The sequence below is a fragment of the Takifugu flavidus genome, chromosome 7 (genome assembly GCF_003711565.1).
Source record: "Takifugu flavidus isolate HTHZ2018 chromosome 7, ASM371156v2, whole genome shotgun sequence".
NCBI lineage: Eukaryota > Metazoa > Chordata > Actinopteri > Tetraodontiformes > Tetraodontidae > Takifugu > Takifugu flavidus.
Window position 1 is genome coordinate 12,961,807 of NC_079526.1, and position 19,794 is coordinate 12,981,600.

The 19,794-nt window shown below is 43.2% G+C and overlaps 3 protein-coding genes across 10 annotated transcripts in view; 2 read left to right on the forward strand and 1 right to left on the reverse strand.

Moving 5' to 3' along the window:
* The window catches only part of sgip1a (SH3GL interacting endocytic adaptor 1a), a 30,170-nt gene extending 17,510 nt beyond the window's left edge, over positions 1-12,660 (forward strand). For 3 of the 7 annotated variants that reach the window (XM_057037995.1, XM_057037994.1, XM_057037996.1), the window contains 17 exons: positions 292-313; positions 426-516; positions 636-718; positions 1,440-1,520; positions 1,861-1,923; positions 2,441-3,196; positions 3,319-3,437; positions 3,711-3,864; positions 4,429-4,488; positions 6,523-6,582; positions 7,295-7,406; positions 7,604-7,759; positions 8,390-8,525; positions 8,605-8,807; positions 8,919-8,983; positions 9,587-9,751; positions 9,841-12,660. In XM_057037995.1, coding sequence (XP_056893975.1) covers positions 292-313; positions 426-516; positions 636-718; positions 1,440-1,520; positions 1,861-1,923; positions 2,441-3,196; positions 3,319-3,437; positions 3,711-3,864; positions 4,429-4,488; positions 6,523-6,582; positions 7,295-7,406; positions 7,604-7,759; positions 8,390-8,525; positions 8,605-8,807; positions 8,919-8,983; positions 9,587-9,751; positions 9,841-9,863 — 2,349 coding nt within the window. In that variant the 3' untranslated portion in view covers positions 9,864-12,660. The remainder of the gene's footprint in view (positions 1-291; positions 314-425; positions 517-635; positions 719-1,439; positions 1,521-1,860; positions 1,924-2,440; positions 3,197-3,318; positions 3,438-3,710; positions 3,865-4,428; positions 4,489-6,522; positions 6,583-7,294; positions 7,407-7,603; positions 7,760-8,389; positions 8,526-8,604; positions 8,808-8,918; positions 8,984-9,586; positions 9,752-9,840) is intronic. The other 4 variants (XM_057038000.1, XM_057037999.1, XM_057037997.1 and 1 more) reach the window with 4 other exon arrangements.
* Positions 12,661-12,940: 280 nt separating this feature from the next.
* insl5a (insulin-like 5a) lies at positions 12,941-14,528 on the reverse strand. 2 transcript variants are annotated; one of them, XM_057038360.1, is made up of 2 exons: positions 14,146-14,528; positions 12,941-13,494 (listed from the first exon to the last, which is right to left on the reverse strand). In XM_057038360.1, the coding sequence occupies exons 1-2, from the start codon at positions 14,321-14,323 to the stop codon at positions 13,334-13,336; spliced, it is 339 nt and encodes a 112-aa protein (XP_056894340.1). In that variant the 5' UTR covers positions 14,324-14,528; the 3' UTR covers positions 12,941-13,333. The 2 variants fall into 2 exon arrangements, with proteins under 2 accessions (XP_056894340.1, XP_056894341.1); XM_057038361.1 differs by having other exon boundaries at positions 12,941-13,491; positions 14,146-14,519.
* Positions 14,529-17,238: 2,710 nt separating this feature from the next.
* Positions 17,239-19,699, forward strand: pars2 (prolyl-tRNA synthetase 2, mitochondrial). Its single transcript, XM_057037989.1, has 4 exons — positions 17,239-17,338; positions 17,932-18,268; positions 18,460-18,705; positions 18,800-19,699. Exons 2-4 carry the CDS (start codon positions 17,945-17,947, stop codon positions 19,679-19,681), a joined length of 1,452 nt encoding a protein of 483 aa, XP_056893969.1. The 5' UTR covers positions 17,239-17,338; positions 17,932-17,944; the 3' UTR covers positions 19,682-19,699.
* Positions 19,700-19,794: the final 95 nt, after the last annotated feature.

Here is a 19,794-nt window from a genome sequence, read left to right on the forward strand (position 1 = left end):
CTAAGCTATTAAAACAACCCAATCGTTGAATCCCCACCCGCTGTTCACCAATTTTCACTAATAGTTGACTTTATAAACCAAAGCCCATTGTGTCTTAAGGTTTAAATTTAGAATGTGACAGTATACATTGTTTTGATTTTGGGGATAGTCTCTTTACAATGATTGTCTCATCAAATAAAACCATCTTGAGACTAATAATCCCTTTAAAGGGCATAAATGTACAATAATCTCTAGAATATATAATAATATATGTCCTAATGTTTTCATTTTACTCTTTATTTAATGTTGCAGGGGTTGAAAAGGAACACATCTAGTAAGTATCACCACATTTTACCTGAACCGATGGTGAATTATAGTGCACATGATACGTGCAAACGTATTTGACACGAGATTTCCATGTATAAAAGTTCTGAACGTCGTTCCAGGTGAGGAGATTGCCAGGCCGAGGCGTGTCGTCGCTCCTGTACCCCCTGTGGCCCCAACACCACCAGCTCCAGCATTGCAGCCCCCCAGCAGGTAATCATCTCATTGGGAAACACAAACTGCATCATTTTACTGATAACAGGCCAAATTTTCTGCACCGTTCACTCCTATACAGTAACTGTAGCTACTCATTTCTGTTTCTGTTTTACCAGCCAACAAACACCAGTCAGTGAAGACTCAACAGCCTTATTTGGACCTCCTCTTGACACAGCCTTTGGAGAACAAAAGATTGAAGGTAGCCCCTCTTAAATAAATATCCCTCTGTTCTAAAACTCAAATCGCGATGAAAAACAATCTGCGACAACATTTTTATGATCTGGTTGAGGCTGCCGTTGACGTTCTCCTGGGTTGTCACAGCGGATTTTCCTCCCAGTCTTTCTGCTCCGCCCCCTTTTTTTCTGCTTCTCCGACAGGATTGTTTAGCCCGCAGGCTTGCCAGTCAGTTCCACACTATTAGCAATTGCAAAGGTCAAAGTTGAACTTGTCGGTGGGCGATCGGTTTCCAGTGCACACTGCAGCTTGTTAATATTCAGAGCCTGCTGTCACCCGTTATCACCAGGATTTAGTGGCGCAGGCTGCAGGAGTGGTCTGAGCTCTTATGCAACTGCTTTGGCAAAAAAAAAACCCCGCTGAAATCAGCAGGATGCAAATTCCATTCATACACAACATTTAGACATTTAAGTTGAAAGACTATGAATGACGTTGCTAACTTTACTGTATATTTCACCATGCAGAATTGAATGTGTGTTGTTTTATGTGCAGCTACATTTTCCTTTTAGTTATGGAAAGAAATGGTAGCGACGTTCAGAGACAACCGGGGTTACCGTGCAAGTAATAAAGTGGGTTTTGGAGTGTGTGGGTGTTTTCTGTATTGAAGGTCTATTGATAGAGCAACCTGTGATGTTTCGCCTCTGCCACATTATTTATGCCCAGTGAATTCTCTGTCCTGAACTTAGTGGTTCTGTCTGAGTCTGATGCTTGGGCAACTTCCCTGTCAGAGCCCGACTCCTCTCTGACAAGACCCTTCCCAACAGGAAGTAAGTTTACGCTTTCCTGTAAATCGTCATGACATCCACTTCATGATGCCCAAACCCCCTCACCGACTAGCAGACACGCAACGTTCACTGTATGTGGCAACAGGGGAACGATATTAATTTTTAACTTCTTTCATTTCATCATCCATTTCACCAGTGAGTGTTTTTGTTGTGGTGGTGTTTTACTCCATTAAAGGGTTCCGTTGGTGCCATATTGCATCAGTGCCCTCACTGCCTGTTTGTTTTTGCATGGTTGGTGGAATGAAGCCCAGAAACAATCATTGCTATCATTGCTATCATTTTTCACCAGGGTAATTCACAATGTTTTTTATTTATTCTTTAGCTCCGCCTCCACTTCCACCCAAGAATGTCCCGACGACTGGTCCTTCCTCCACAAATGATGCCGGTATGAATTCTTTTTCAGTGTTAGTCATTTGTTTTATTATATATATGCTAAGGCCATTTCAATAGCGCTTTAGAAATAAAGTTGGGCTGGATTGGATTATAGGCATACATGGTTATTGACAAAAATATTGTGGAATTTAATTTTAGTGCATGCTCCCACATTAAGAGCTTTTTAACAATAATCAATTGTAATTAAGTCAAGAACAAACGTGGCGGTGCTAGCTCAGTCTGTTGGGGGACTGGACTAAGAAGTAGAGGGTTCTTGGTTTAAGCCCCTGAGCACTGCCGAGGTACCCTTGAGCCAGGTCCCAAACCCACAAATGCATACATAGCGCCTTGCAATGAACTGGCAACCCATCCATGGGTGTGCACTACCTTCGCCCATATGTGTTTCCTCCAAAAGGGAAAAGCGGTTAAGATGGAAAAAAGTGACCTTAACTTATAGAAATATCTGCTGCATTCTCTACCTGTCTGTTGTGTTTTACCTTTGCTCTGTTCATTGGTCGTCTGTATTTCAGAAGCATCAGCAGAAGCAGAAGGTTCCAACAGGAAGCCCTCAATTGCTGACTTGGATAATATTTTTGGACCAGAAGAAGCGCCCCCTGCTGGCGAGGACAGAGATGACGCATGGGTCTGCTTCAGCGAAGAATCTGCTGACCGGCTGCAAACACAAGAGTCAGCAGCACTGCCACCGCTGCCCACATCTCCGCCTCCACCGGAGTCTCCTGCCCCACCTTTACCTACATCTCCACTTTCTGCAGAACAGCCTGGCCCTCCTCTCCCTACATCCCCTCCCCCAAAGGAGGAAGCTCTGCCACCTCTTCCATCCTCCCCACCTCCTTCAGAGGAGCCAGCTGCACCTCCTGTGCCTACAGGGCCTCATACACCTGAAGACCAAAATCCTCCCACACTCAGCACACCTCCGGCCTCCACACCGCCCAAGGAGTCCGTAACGCCTCCTACTTCCTCTCCCCCTTCTATCGAATCACCCACCACCGCCCCAGCACCGCCTGCTCCCAAAGCCAGAACCCCTCCAGCATTGACTCCTCCTGCTAATGGACCCGGGACAGACCCTCTCCCACCACCTCCCGTGTCTCAGGAGGGACAGTCCAAGGTCACCGAACCCAACCCACCCAAAGATGGCGGGGGCGAAAATGTCACCTCGCCTAGCGACTCAAAGCAGAGCAGCCGGAGTGCACACCCCCCTCCTCCTCCCCCCACATACCGGGCCACGGTGTCCTCCCCAACCCCAGGAGCTGATGGCAGGAGCAGTGGTGAGTTAGCTGTGAATCTGAAAATCTCAGTTCAAGTTTCCCAGACTCTTTCCCCTGTTTCGGGGTTTTGTCTCCTACCCATTTCTCTGTATCGTCATCGGCTAAATAAATGTTTCTTTCAGGATCTTCTTCCCCAGTGCGTCCAGCCACTCCATCCTCAGTCAGTCCGACTCCACCACCACCTCCACCTCGACCCCCGTCACGGCCCAAACTTCCTCCAGGAAAGCCCTCAGTGGGAGAGGTAAGCGCTGTGACTGCCGCAGTCCGAACATCGGATATATTTGAGACCCTTGGTGCTGTCTTTAGTTCACTCATTGTTCAGCTGTAGCTAAGAAACCCTAAACTGACAAGTTGTATGTTTCCGTTACATTTCTGAGACTCGGAGCTAAACTTGAACACAGTGGATGAATAGTGAAAACATAAGGCAGGACTGTGCAAAAGGATGAAGAAAATCGAGCTTCTTACCGAGTTTTTTTTTTAGGTTTAACCTGTCTTTCTTCTGTTTGACTTTTAGAATCGTCCATTCAGCCCACCTGTCCACTCTGCCAGCCCCCCTCCCGTTGCCCCTTTGGCGCGAGCCGAAAGCACCTCCTCCATTTCCTCCGCCAACTCCATGAGTGCCGCCACCACCCCCACGGTCGGGAGAGAACTCTCCGTATCTGTGTCAGGTGTGTTCTCCTGCAACAGGTGGCGTGAGCCGTGTCTTGGACACAAATGACACAATTACTCATTTCATGTTTCCATTTTTATCCTAATAATTTACACTTCAGGTCAAATCCTGCTGCTGTATTTGATTAGCACAAGTCTATAAAGTAAAGCTATGTTTTGCACCTAAATTCTCTAAAGTTAGTTATACTACAGCTGAACACAAACCAAATCTTCTGAAATAGGCAAACGTGTGTATTTGCACTCACAAGCCTGAGTGGGAGGCGAGAATATGAAGCAGTGTGTTGATTTTAATTTGAGAGAGTTTCTAGCCCTGGATTTAACTTTAGATTTGGTGCGAAATGACTGTGAGTGGATAAGAGCTATAAATATTGGTAGGATGTTTCATGTTTGATGTCTGATTAATAATGATATCAGCCGATAGTGGAAGTCATTGTGCCCAATGTTGCTGTCATCTACTGATTGCTTAATTATTGCAGAAACTGTGGGGAGCTCCTCTGCTTTGTCTTACGTTGATGGTTTTTATTTGGTCATTTGTCTCTTTATTTTGTCGTTTGTCTCATTAGAAGAGGATGCTTATGTAGACAAACTGCCCACCTTTGAGAGAAACATTGATTCATTTGCAGGTATAGTAACAAGCACACCAGAGAGGAGGAGCTGGGTCATGGCTGGGGAAGGAGTTTTTTTTGTCCCTACCCAGAGTACACTTCAAAGATTAAAGACCATTGTTGAGATTTGCCGTTATCAGTCAAAAGCGTAGGTATTAGGATGGTATTGGACTGGTTTGAGCTACCCATATTCTGGCCTCAGAATCAGTCACAGCTATGACTAGACTACTATTTTTAGATGTACAATATCCTAATACCTACATTTTTGGTGGTTTAATGCTTGTAGATGTAGGGAAATACCACATGTTCATTTCCCTTCTGTTCACATTTGTTTGTGAATCGTATCCACACATTTCCACTCGTGTAAAGGATGTGAATGGCATCACCCAGTCACTCTGGGAGTTTTACTCTGTCATGGAATCACAGAGGGAATCTGCCAGAGTTAATGAAAACGCTGCTAACACTAAATCCCTACCTGTTGCATAACAGCTTTGTGTTAAATCGCACCGTGTGTACCCCCGAACTGCCCACTCATGAGACCTTTCTCTCTGTTTTATGACTGTGCACAAGTGGTTGTCTTGCCAACCTGATATCTGTTTTCTTGGCGACATTGTGTGCAAGTGATATGTGCCTGTGTGACTGTTAGCAGAGTGCCTTTACTTAAGCATGCATATGAGCTGAAGAGCTCCTTATCTGCGAGTTTTTGCTCTTACTTACATCAAACTCGTACCGTCTGGTTTAAGCTGCTGTTCACACACTCTTTTGAAGTCTGGCCATTAGAATTGGACAAGCACTAGCTGTTTAGTATTCAAGTCAGACAGCATTTGGAGCAGCAGTACGGATATTATTTACTTGGGCTTAAACTCGCTCTACTCCCACAATCGACCCCTGACTCTTACCTTTTGCACCTGCCACTCACACACACACCCACACAGTCACACACATACACACAGCCCTCTCTCGTCATATGAACACAGGTCTGCCCTTTGTCCTCTTCATGAGTCTGCTGCTCTTGTCATTCCATCATTCTTACCCAGCCTTTGCTGCTGGGACCTCACTCACAACTGTTGTTTGAACAGGAACAAGTATATCCTGCTCTGCCACATATACTTGTCAGACTGAACCAGTCGCCCACATTTTTCACTAGTTTGTTCATTGAAGTCATATTCTCATTGAACATAAACCATTTCTGCATAATTCCAGGGACCTACATGTTCCCTTCTGTATGTTTATTCTATTCTGAATCATTTGCCTCTCACAGCAGGATTAAAGTAACTGACTCGGTTAAGTAAATACCAATGAGTGATTAATACAACATTGAAGGTTGGTTTGTGGCATCACCAGCATGTGCTCACAATTACACAATGATTGCTGTATGCAAATATTTAACCAGGACCGTAAAGATGCAGGTTTTAGACCACAAGAACACTCCAGTTCAGTAAATATAAGCATGAAAGACAAATCAAGCCAGTGTGCACAAGAACTATCACCAAACAAAAAAACTGGCTGTTATGGAAATTACAGAAATGTGATTCCTCCTGGATCTTTAAATAGTTTCTGGATCATACCTCCACTCAAACTGTTTGCGTCGTCACCAGAAGTGACAAACATAGAGCATTAATTGGGACACTGAATCTGCAGTATAGTCACCTGCTCTGCTCAGCCTCAAGGCTGCCCCCTGCAGGCTCACCTTACTCAAGGGAGCTTTCTAAATTGAAAGATACAAGCCTCAGTCAGAGGAAAAAATCAGATATCGCGTGGTTTTGTGTAGTTTAGTAGATATATGAGGTTAATGTCTATCACTGCACACAGCAGTCCCTCATCTGTCCTCACGCATGCGCGCACCCCCACAAACGGGCCCATCACACCCATGTGACCCCATCTGTCTTAGATTGTCCTTTGTTGATAGACCTGCCATGTGAGACTCACACTACTGTCCTTCTCTCCTTCCCCTTCTCACCCACTTCCCTCTCCGTCATCCCTCTTCCTCCTCCTCCTCCTCCTTGTGCCTCTCTCCTGACCCGTCTCCCTGCACCCCCTCACCCCACACAGAGAATGACCAGCCATCCCTTGTATGGTTTGACAGAGGGAAGTTTTATTTAACCTTTGAAGGTAAGTTATCTCTGCACAGGCTAGTGTGTGCGCACACTCTTCTGAAGCTCGTTTGTGCAAGCTCCCCCCTCTCTTGCCTGGCCCTGCCCTCTCCTTTCCATTCCTCCCTCACAGACCCCTCCATCCCTCCACCCATGCTTACTCCTAGCAGCCCACCCACTAAACAGCTCAACTCTGCAGCCTGGTTTTCTTCTACAGCCTTCCTCTTAATTGTTCATTATAATTTTCTATCAAAGCCCTAAAGAATCACATTCCTGTACACTAATTTGTTGATCTTTGTCCTTGTCAGACAAACTGAGCTTCAGCAGCATGTTGGAAATGAGCATGCACTCTTCTCTATGCCAAATGCTTCATTTGGCTTTCTGTTTCATGGCACATGTCAGTTTATAACGTACTGTTCCTGCATTTAAGAGAGCTATTCTAGGTAGCTGTGGTTCATTACGCAGTCAGTGAGCAGAGAGAAATGAACGGCCATTTTCATGCAGTGATATTAACATTATATTTGTTGTCATGTTTATTTCATCACGGTAGTTTACACAGCGTGTCTCATTGCTCCTTTCATCCACATGGTGTTGTTAGGACGAGTAGAGTTTTGGGGATTGGAAACTCTATATTTTCTGTTTGTTCTCTCCAAACAACCCACTTCCTCTGTGTGCTTTACACCTATTTTCCTTTGTACCTGTGTGTCTGTATGCTTTTGTGTTCCTGTCAGGCTGCTCCAGAGGGCCCAGTCCTCTCACCATGGGGGCTCAGGACACGCTGCCTGTAGCCGCTGCTTTCACAGAGACGGTCAATGCCTTCTTTAAAGGAGCAGATCCAAGCAAGTAGGTGTAACTCCTGTTATCATTTAGAACAATTTCATGTATTTTAAGATAGACAGTGGGTTCACACTTACTTTGCCACTGTTACTGCTCCTAATAAAAAAGTTAGCCATCTGTTTCTGGTATCAATCAGCTTGCAAAGCTACATGAGACATACAGGATGCTTGTTTTGTTACAATGTTGTTTTTTTTTCATCTCAGGTGCGTTGTGAAGATCATAGGTGAGATGGTTCTGTCGTTTCCGGCAGGAATCACCCGGCACTTTGCCAATAACCCGTCCCCCGCTGTGCTAACCTTCAGTATAACAAACTACAGCCGACTGGAGCATGTGTTGCCTAACCCTCAGCTCCTCTGCTGGTAAATTCACATCATCGCCTAACCGTCTGAACAAAGAGATAAATATCAAAGGTTTTCACTGACACTGAATTTTTACCATACATTCATTTATTTTATTGTTATTAATTAGAATTCAATTCAGATCTATGCTTTGTAATATGGTATAAGTATTTATCACCTAAAAGAGCATGACTTATATAGTCAAAATGGGTCACCTGTGATGTCCAGCCTCAATATTAATACCCTCTAATTCATTCCAGTTTATATCATATCATAGCTTTTTGCTTTAACAAAAGTTTTACTACACAATAAATGGGAGCATAAATGTACCAGTTCAGGTTAGATCTGTCGTTCACCGACATTTAAAATGAACGCATCGAACATACTGGTTTGTTAGTGATGACCTGTGAGGATGACTAATTCTGACTAAGGTCATGACAAACATCTAAACTGCTTGTTGAATCATCATGATATCATCATAGTTCAGTTTTTAAGAAGAAGAGCTTCTAATCTAGTCCACGAATCCAAAAATGATGTTCCTGATATGTAAACTGTTGACTGTTGTGCATATTCACATCCTTAACTGCTAGAAACATTGTGTTGTTCTTGTTCAGGTATTCACACGATATCTTTCTCAACTTTTCCAACCAGTGACACCACCACAAAAGCAAAAGATGACGCCAAGGACTTCTGGGTGAACATGCCGAACCTGATAACCCATTTGAAGAAGGTGGCAGAGCAGAAACCACAAGCAACGTACTACAACGTGGACATGCTCAAGTATCAGGTCAGCGTGGTTTCTGACCACTTGGATGAAACGCGCTGGTATTGTTGCTCTAAGTTGTGTGTTCTTGAACCGTGGGCAGGTGTCATGTGACGGGCCTCAGTCAGTTCCTCTGAACCTGGCAGTGAGCTGGAGATGTGAACCCACCAGCACTGATCTGAGGATAGACTACAAGTATAATGGAGGAGCCATGGCGACACCAATGGCCCTCAACAATGTTCAGTTCCTCGTTCCAGTCGACGGAGGGGTTACAAAGCTTCAGGCTATCTTACCTCCTGCAGCATGGTACAGTTTTTATGTAACATCTGTTGCAAGTAATTTGTTATTACTATCTACAGGTTTTTGGTCCTACGATCTGCTTAATGAATGTGTTTTTCTGTGTCTTGGTTCGTACAGGAACACAGAGCAGAAACGAATCCTTTGGAAGATTCCCGACATCTCACAGAAATCGGAAAACGGTGGTATGTCTTTAGATTAGGCTTTCGTTTTATTGATGATTTTTAAAAAAAAGATATGTTCTTAAAAAGTGTGATGAAAAACCTCGACAAGGCCTAAAGAAAACGTAAAGTAAACACCGCCCCCTTGTGTTTATTAGTGGTTCTACAGTAGCGTCAGCACACGCATCTCTGACGTCTGACTCGTAAGCCTGTGTTTATAGAGCCAGACTTTCTATTTTCAGCAAATTCATCATAGTTTGATTAGTACATCTGACGCACCTTGGCTGGAAGCACAAAGCCTCCGGCTGCACTGAGTCTGGGAGGCAGAGAAACTCCGTTATTTAGTTTTTATTTCCTTTTATGCAGCTCAGACACATTCAGTTGTGCTTCTTTTGAACATTACAGACTTTTTTATTACGTTGTGTCTCGTCTGTTATCTTTATTGAAGAAAAACATTCAGATAATCAGTTTACTTTTCAAATAAATCCCATTTGCTGCTTTTTTCATTTTATCATCATCACAACCAGTCTGCCTTTTTGCTTTCAACCAACTTCTGTTTCAGAGTCTGATTCCTTCACCTTGAAATCACTCCTTTTGTCTAGCTTAAAAATGTCTTTCTTTTCTCAGGTGTAGGGTCATTGTTAGCACGATTCCAGCTCACCGAAGGCCCCAGTAAGCCGGCTCCACTGGCGGTGCAGTTCACCAGTGAGGGCAGCACACTTTCAGGCTGTGATATTGAGCTGGCCGGGCCTGGATACCGCTTCTCTCTCATCAAGAAGAGGTTTGCTGCAGGTCAGTTTAGCAACATTGCGCTTAGGTAATTCAACCATTTATGGCAAAATTTCAAGCCACCAAAAAACGTCATGTTGTTCATGTTTCAGGTAAATACCTGGCAGACAACTGAAGCGTGATCCTGGGAGCAGCACGGTTGAACGACCACAGCGGTCTGAGGTTCAGCCAGAGGACAAGCTGACACCAGACAGACTTTCCACTCATCTCCTCTCAACAGGTCTGCAGCCTACCCAGCAGTATTGTATCCATATAGATTCGTGGAACTGTAATAGGTCATCGAATTCCTGTATTTCTGTTACTTTCATGACATCCATATTGCTGACCCATGGGTGTCCGCTCTCTTCTGTTCAACGTGCGCTGGTCTTTTTTATTATCATTATTATTTTACAGCAGCTGCCTGACCAAAAAAAAAAATGGAAAGAAAAGCTTAGAGAGATTTCAAGATATCAAACATCATCAGGATATTTAAAAACTATTAAGTCAGATGCAGGAAACTCACAGCAACTGAATCATCAGAAGTGTTTCTTTTATTTTTAATACAGTAGCAAAGGTTTTGACACAGCTTCCAGATGATGGGTGGAGACACAGTTTTCATGTCATCACCGACTGGTACTACAGGGTGACATTTTTTAAGTAATATTAGAATTAAGTGCACTGATCAGTCAATCACACTGTAATTTTCTTTCTCTGCAACTTTCAGACAGGAAGCCTGGTCGGCAGCTGCAATGTGTTGGTCTCAAAATAGGAATTTTTCCGTCGGAACAAAATTATTGTACAAAGTGTCATTTGAAATCACTAATATACTGTATATGTTCAAGGACTTTCGGTGTTTTCCTTGTATTGTCATATAGCCTTTCTGTTGTTGCCTGGGCAACAGCGCTAGACTTCAGAATACATGACAGGATTCTAGTTTTATTTATTGATAACCATGATTTGTTGTATAAAATGTGATTCTGTATACATAGTTTGAACGGTATGACCCTTAAAGATATAAATATTGGAATTTCTCTCATTTTTGTTATCTGTGTAGTTGAGTAATCTGTGTACAGTATAAGCTATAATTTTTGAATTTATTTGAGATATAATTTTTTAACTCAAGTGCAAGAGAAGATTTCAGCTATATATGGGTGTGGGTTGGGGCTTTAATTTAAAAGAAAAAGATAAATATCTTCCTGGATACTGTGTTATGCTTTGTGAAAGCAGTGTTAATGTAGAGTTAGTGATGCCATGGACAAGGTCCACACTTCAAACTTTGGGAAATCAGCTTTTTTTTTTGGTCACTTCAACATTTTAAATGATCGAAACAGTTTGTGAGCCCGATTGTGAGGCCAGAGACAGTTAGCTTGGCTACGGGGCCAGAAACTGAACGAAGACATTCAAGATATTGGTGCAGATGGAATTCTAATCATCACAGTTTTGATAGCATTGTATAGTAAGACCACATTTTCCTCTGGTGAATATTCGTTTGACCTCCTGCTAGACATGTTCAGTTTGTTCTAACCATGTGGGAACGGCCCAGAGGCTTGTTGACCTTGTCGAATCAAAGACTCTTGCTCTTTGGTTATTCTGGGTGAAACCAGGTGAACCCCTTTAATAGTTTCCAAGAATTTACAAGAGAGCTGTCTCTGGGCTCCGTTGTACCGGTGAACAGACCTAATAATGAGAGAACTCAGTTAAACAAAAGTCTACCTATTTCCCAAATTCTTAATTTTTCATTTTAGTAAAATAGGAAGACGGTAACAAAGTAGTGGAGAGGTTTGTTAACTTATACCGCAAGAGGATCAGGATTTAAGAAGTGGGACCAGATTTTATTTCCCTTTAGTCAAACCTCGTGGAGCTGAAAGAGAAACGCACCTTTTTAATGCTGAATTTTCCACTCTACCCACTTTTCCGTCCTGTGTCGCTTCAACTCGTTGGAGCCTGAGCTCTGAACCCCTGAATGCACCACTGACCATCCAGCCAGAGCTTGAATCCATGGCTTTATTTTGCATATTTGTAATTGTCTCTGTGAGATGACCTGAGTCGAATGAGGTAGTGGAGCGAGGTTAAGTTGACCAAAATGCTTTCATTTTTCTTTTATATTTCATGTGTGCGTATACCCCAGACAGCCAGTCTCCTGTTAAGGAGAATAAGCTGCATATTTTTTAAACAGAAAATTAAAAAAAAAAAAGTTCAATGTGTTACAAAAGTACCCACTGTGCTGATAAATGTTGACTTTCTTGAAGGTGGGGAAAAAAGGCTGGCTGAAGAGCTCTACTGTGTGTCAGCATCCAGTTTTGGTCACCATAGAAACCCCTTGGGTGAAAATATAAATCAAACAGCAGTCATGTCAAGACATCAGTTACTGTCAGGGTGTTTTGATTGGAAATGAAGTGATCATTAAAATCAGAAAAAGGCCAAATCAAATGATTTGGCCTCATTTCTTTGCCTGTAAGGTGATGAGTGTTCTGTTGATCCATCGGATGATGTTCCTCAGTCATGCCTGTTCTTCTAATCTGGACCGGCAAGGCTGCCAGGAAGTGGTGACCTTCTGACCCTTGAATCTGTCAACTCGACCCTCACGACAGCATTATCACCAAGGACACCACCTGACCGATCACATCCGATCGATCTCTGATTGATTACATCTTCGGTACCTGTATCGGCAGCTTCCGTGTTACGTTCCAAATCTTAGACTCTGTAAGGCTGTAAGAAGGTGGCTGAACCCACGTGTTGTGCTTTCGGGTGTCAGTGTTACTGCTGAGGGGGGGCCAGCTGTGTGTTTCTGTGTGCTGTATGCACAGAGGGTTTCTTTTTGGTTCTTTCACCTCAAACATGTGCAAGCTGTTTGTACAGTACATGAAAGCGCTGAGATTAAAACTTAGTTTGCTTCTTTCAAAAACCAATAAAAGTCATAACTGGATATCTGCCACGGTTTCTTTTGTGTATTTTGTCCTGAAAATAAGCTAAATATATTCGGAACAGCATTAGCATGAATGCTAGTGGCTGTTTGGAGACACTGCTCTGGAGGTGGATATACCAGAGGGAGATCCTTTTATCCTGATGATTCTGACACAAATTTAAAGTTCCAACATTGTGTTAAATGTTTTCATTCATTCACAGAAAAGAGAAGAAAAGCTTCTCCATGATTTGTTAATTTCCACACATGCTGCAGGTGCCTGCGTTTAAAGAAAACCTCTCACTCCCCAGTGAATGTAAGCCCAGTGCCAGAACATTTATTTGACCATAAACACATAGAATACAGCTGAAATTTAAGACAAAGATCCAAGATATGAAGCCCATGTTGTGTTATGACACAGTCCTGAGTGAATGCAGGGATAGTTTGAGTTGTTTCCCAGTTTTATCAACGTTAATGTGGTGTAATATTGTTTATGGTTGCAGCTCAGGCTCAGAAACATCTCCACAAAGGCCCACAGAAAAAACATTTACATCTACAAAGTGAAACGTCACCAAAATATCAAAGAGGATTTGGGAAAACAGCGGTCGTGTGTGTGAGCCCCTCGCAGGCAGCACATTCAGATTGGTTTCTATGGAGATGAAACGGAAGAGAAAAGAGTCTCTCGAGGAAAATCGGCGCTGGCCTCAGCAGAGGAAGGTGAGGTCGCTTTTCCTGCAGCCCACCTGGCAGCACATGTTGGTCACTATGTTGTTGAAGTCCCGTCTGGTCAGGTGGGGGCTCAGGCTGCTGCTGCTGCTGCTGCTGCTGCTGCTGCTCAGGCTCTCCAAACTGTTCTGCTCTCCTGCTGGCATGATAAAACACATGATGATCCAGTTCTCCCTCAGCTTTTAGGCCAATAAACAAAATAAATACGGCATCATTATTCCCCTGACAGGATTTCCAAGTAGGACCGTCTAGTGTGGTTGAGAGCCACGGAAATAAAGGGACAGGTCAGCCATTTGTCTTCTATAGTGTCACTTTACGTACAGTAACCAGCAGGACCGGTGGCTAACTGGGTTTGCTTGTGTTTGACAGAGGGTAATAAAGAGAGAAGCTGCCAGTGGAACGAGGCTCCGCCATGCTTAATCATGATTTGTGAGTTTCTTCAGACTAATGAGGTAAAGGAGGGCTGCACACCCACTGCTCTGCAGACACTCAGAGGACGGTAAAACCGTCCACACAGCACCATAACGCACATGCTCCTGAACTAAAGAAAGCACACATTGTTGGCATCAATAAGGATTCATTTAGAAGCAAAAGTCAGTGAGTCTAACAGATGCTTAAGTTCCACATAAGGTTCCATATATATTAAGTCTGGCAGAAAATAGAACAAACGTGCCAGAGCTTGAATCCAAACCCAATAATTCAATTTCAAAACGCACTGTCGGAAAATAAAACTTGTACAAAAGACGCAAGGAAAATTAAAATAAAAAACTTTCAGCAAACATTGTCTCACCATCAGCGTCCATGTCCGTCTCGCTGAGGAACCTCCTCCAGCGGGAGCCGCCGCAGGTGTACACCACGGCCCGCAGGAACTCCCGGCCGCAGAGCTTGACTGCCTTGGCCTCCGCCCTCACCTGCTCCACCTGCACCACTGCCAACAGCAGCAGAGGCAAAACCACCAGAACGTTCATGCTGGAGGCCTGACGGTCTGAGCGGAGCTGTAACTCTGGGGCTTCAAGCTGCTTTTCCTGCTCTTGCCTGGCGTCTGCGGCTCTCCAAGGGTCCTCTTGAAGCTGCTCGACGGTGAACCAGCTGACGCGATGCTTGCGCTTCTCTGGATTTTATACCATCAACCTTTCTGCTCACCCATGTTCGGTTTCTCTCCACCTCCTTCCTCTAACTGGCCCCAGAGCCGATCCCAATCTAATACAAGGATGGCCCCGCGCACACACACACACACACACACACACACACACGCACGCAGCTCTCTTTCAGACAATAAAGCCATTGATGTTTCCGGTCATCTCCACCATCACCAGTTTAAGAATGACGCCCATCAGCATCAACTGACAATCACATTAACGGAGCGCGTCCTCATCCTCTCTGTGATTAGGGTGATTTAAGATGGTGATTACCCAGACCTGCACCGAGCTGCGTGGCTAATTAAGCGACGTGAAGCGGGTCCCCCTCCACAGCCAGGCAGCTGTTTCATCTCTTTACAGCACTCTGATGGCCGCCTTTACAGCCACACCAGGCGAAAGTAGTCAATGTTGACAGTCCATCATGCAGGTCTTTATGATGATGGTGGTGTCTGCTGAAGGGTCTCACCATGGTTAAATATGTCCCTGCATCATAAAAGGGAGGACTGATGTTCCTCCTCGGTACATCAGCGTCCGTGCTATCACGGTGTTTATATTTGTTATTTTTTACTGGAAGATCAGGCATCCTTTTCACAATGCAGGTGTACCTTTGAGGCCTTTGCGTATTTGCTATCAGACATGGGGATTTTGTTTTGCAATGTGTTGCTTTGTTAAACTATTACTATGTGTGTTTATATTAAAATGATGATTTTAGCTATTCAGTCATCCATCTTCTGTCTCCAGACAATCATTGATGAGGGTCAAGCAGGGTCACTGGAGTCTCTCCCAGAGGACGTTGAATGAGAAGCAAGAACACCCTGGACAGGTCACCGTCAGGACACACACCATTCACTCTCACACTCGCACTGAGGGGCAATTTGGAGACTCCTGCTGACCTCTCCTCTTTAACCTGAAGGACACCAGCCACAAAAATTCAGGCTTCAGGTTCACATTTCAGGGCACATTTGAGGTGAACTTTAGGAGGTGAACAATATATCACTGGTTTAATGTGCTTGTTATTCATTTTTAGTTGTGCCCTTTTGGGGTTTCATGTCTTTACTTATTGTATTTCCTCTGTCCTTTTTAAAAAAAAATGTGTGGCAGAAACAAAGCAGCAGCTGCAGTGAAGCTGAAAAGGTTTCCTCGGATCAATGTGGGAAGCTGTTAGCTTTGATTTGATTACAAAGCTCCTGCATGTTCTTCTCATCACAGAGAAGTCACGACTGAATTTATAAATTTGGCTGCTATGATAAAAAGGTTAAAATTATCAGTAAACATCCTGGTCTAACATCTTTTTATACAATATTTAATGATATCACAATAAATTCAGGGGAATAGAAAATGAAAAATGTCCTTCACAACCTTCCAAATATTTAGAATATTAAATATCTCTTCTTCAATGATTATTAGTCCTTTTTTAATTTAATTCTTCATGTTTTGTTTTATGCATCTTTAACACTGAAAAAACTTACACCAGTGCTAATGTGTAATATAGCAATAAACTAGTATCATGACTTGCGTCTGGTAGACTCAAAGGTGCCTCAAATGAATCAAGTTATCATTATATTATCAAGTGGATGAATGTTCTCAGTCATCCAGGTGGAAGAGAATTCAGAAGAAGATTCAGCTAGACTTCCTTTAGTTAAAGATGAATTTTCTAAGGCCAAGAAGACAAACAAAAAACCTATTTCTTAGTACTTGTAATATAAAAATGAGGTTTTTGTTGGATTTATGACATAAAACAGCCAAAACTGATGCTTTCTGATAAGATAATGGAATTCTTAATATCTGATGGAGACATTCAGTCGCCCATTTTCCTGAAAACCAAAGTACAAGACAGACAAGATTAAAAGATGAAACCACCACTGTGTGTGTGTGTGTGTGTGTGTGTGTGTGTGTGTGTGTGTGTGTGTGTGTGTGTGTGGTGTGTGTGTGTGTGTGTGTGTGTGTCTGTGTGCGTGTGTGTGTGAGGGAGAGAGGTGCCCTCATCATGTCCACCTGAAATGGTCTTTGTTTGCCATGTGACAGGAGCATCGTTGCCTGTGTGTCATTGACTGGGGGAATAATGGTTTAAAATTGACATAAAATGCTATAAAAGCCCGCAAAAGTACATTAACGGAGAGTGCTGTGCAGCATCATGTCAACACATGGCAAAGGTTTCCTGAAGTAGTAAACTAAGAAGGTTTTTTTTTTTTTTTTAACTTTTCACTGATCTAACTGAACAGTGGATCCAGCCTTTTGATTGACATGGATGAAAGTAACATTTGTGGGAAGGCCTAATCAGAAGTCTCTTTCTTTTGTCACTAGAAATTTAAAAACTTGACATATAAAAAGTGACATATAAAAAAGGTGCTAATATTGATGTTTCAAAATTCTAAAGACATTTTATAGGAACAGGAGTGTAGGATCACTGAGAAAATGATTCATTAAATGTGTTTAAATGAGGCTGAAAATCAACCTTTGTATGAAATGTTCCCTGCTTTCAGCTCAATAAAGTGCCAATAAAAAAATGATGCAACATAACTGTAAGAACTTGCTGTTTATTATGGGGAATTTGTTTGATTTCTCAAAATACCAAAACAGTAAATACTTGCAACTGAAAATATCTTTAAATTATACGTAAACCAACATCCTAAAATCTATCTATAAATTTCTTCCTGTCGAACACAAGGTCGCCCTGTCAGTACCCCTCCACGCCGCTGGGTGGCGCTCTAACCCCGGAACAGACGTTCTCTCTGTCATAGAGCTGAGAATGATACTGTGGAAGGCAAAGTGCTAATGTCTGTGTAAGGGACATGATATTTAACTGAGCGGGAGACTAAGAAACATCTATAGTAGGAAGCAAGGGTGAGTAGGAATCTGGGATGTCTGGATCGAATGTGCGTGGTGGAACATTTGGGTTAAGCGAGCTTTACCTTGGCTATCAGGGCTGCGGTCTAGTAGCATAAGTCCATTCTGTTGGCATCTCAGCATGATGATCGAGTCCCCTCGATTTATTATGCAAGTATCATATGTGCAATACATTTTCATAAATAAGTCTCCAATATTCCATGGAGTTAAGAAGGACGTGTGGAGTTTAACGACCTTGACTGCTTTTTTTAGTTAGAATTAGTTATAATCCTTAAAAAAATAGCAAGGTTTTCTCTTGAACACCAAAGTAGCTTATTTTATGAGTAGTAAAAGTCGAGTTCAGTAAAGAAATATCTTGAACCATATACTAATTTTCTTGTGAACTTGCGGAAATATCTTTTCTGCGCATGCGTGTTTCTCCACATGGGAGCAAACTTTTTTCTCGTGTTGTCATTCTGCAGTGTCTTTATGCAGCTGCGTTTGTATAAACGTTCCATCTTGAGTAAGGGTTGGTTTTGCAAATGTGTGACATTTTCATAACGTATTTGATGATTGGACAATGTTTGAAAGACTGTTGTATATATTTTCAGGCGTGACTCCTCCATGGAGCCCATAATGAATCAGATCTGGCCAAAAGTGTTCCAGCGCTTCCATAGAAGATCACTGTTTTCCAGGAGGAGCCTTTCGTCATGGGCAGAGCATGCTACGGTTTCTGCTTCCACCAATTCCAGACACATGAAGCCTACACTTCTTGTGTCTCGTCTCTACCAACCATCAAATCTGCACGAGGTGGGCCAGAACACCTCTTTACAGGGAGAAATGACCTGTAAGAGTCAAAGGCTGATGCAGCAGGCTGGACTCATCCATCCATCCAATCCAGGTTGTTACTACTACCTCCCTGCAACTGTTCGCTCTATGGAGAAACTGGTAAGACTTTGAATATTGGGTAATTAGCTCTAAATAATTAGTGTCTTCATTATTTTACTTTCTTTCATTTGTTCATTAGTTTAAAGAAATGTCAGTGGTATAATATTGCCTTTTGCTGTTATTTATTTTTTTGTTTTTTTTTCCACTTTTTGTCAGTTTAAAGCCAACAAAATGATAACTCCTCCCTACAGATCAGAGTTATTGACCAAGAGATGCAGGGGATTGGTGGACAGAAGCTGGACATGCCTAGTTTGTGCTCAGCTGAACTTTGGAAAGCTAGTGAGCGCTGGGACCTGATGGGAAAGGAGCTGCTGCGCCTGAAGGACCGTCACGATGGAGACTACTGTCTGGCCCCCACGCACGAGGAGGCAGTGACAACTCTGGTCGCTCATCAGACATCCCTTTCCTATAGGCAGCTCCCCCTGCTTCTTTATCAGGTACCATCTGTCCTGAGTTCTATTCTGTATTTGGTGTGATAATGACCAGTTATGCTATAACATTTTATTTGTTCTTTTGAAAAAACATAAACAGATCACTCGCAAATTCAGAGATGAACCAAAGCCAAAGTTTGGCCTGCTGCGCGGGAGGGAGTTCTACATGAAGGACATGTATTCATTCGATGTCAGCGAGGAAGCAGCGTACCAGACTTATGAATCTGTGTGCCAGGCGTACACCAGACTCTTTGCTCGGCTGGGTTTACATTGCGTCCAGGTGCAAGCAGACACTGGGAACATCGGTGGTAAACTCTCCCACGAGTTTCAGCTGCCAGCGGACATTGGGGAGGACCGGCTTCTTCTCTGTGGGAATTGCTCCTTTGCTGCTAACGTAGAGACAGTTTCATCAGACAGTACAGACTGCCCACAGTGCGGAACTGGCACGCTAGTAGAATCGAAGGGTATAGAGGTTGGTCACACCTTTTACTTGGGTAAAAAGTACTCAAATGTTTTCAATGCCACATTCAGCAATGCCCAAAACAAGTTGGCCGTTGCTGAGATGGGCTGCTATGGTCTTGGGGTCACACGTATTCTTGCTGCAGCCATTGAGGTGATGTCAACTGAGGAGGGAATCCGCTGGCCAGGCCTTCTCGCCCCATACCAGGTGTGTGTTGTCCCTCCAAAAAAGGGCAGCAAGGCGGACAAGGCTGCAGTCATAGCTGAGGAACTGGTTCAGACGTTGGCAGATGCTTTACCTCTTTTGAGAGGTGAAGTTGTTCTTGATGATCGTACACAGATGACAATTGGAAAGAGACTGAAAGATGCCAGCAAGCTGGGCTACCCCTATGTAATTGTGGTGGGACAGGGGGCCCTAGAGGAACCAACCAGGTTTGAGGTGATCTGCCAAAAGACAGGTGAGATTATGTTTCTTAGTAAAGAAGGACTGTTAGATCTTCTGGGAAGAGTGGAAACTATATGAATTAAATGTTATAAGTAACTGAATGTGTGGATTATTTGCATTGTTTTTATATTTTCCCATCCAGTAAGTACAATCTAAGGTGTGGGTAAATAAGGATTTGGTTTATGCTCTTT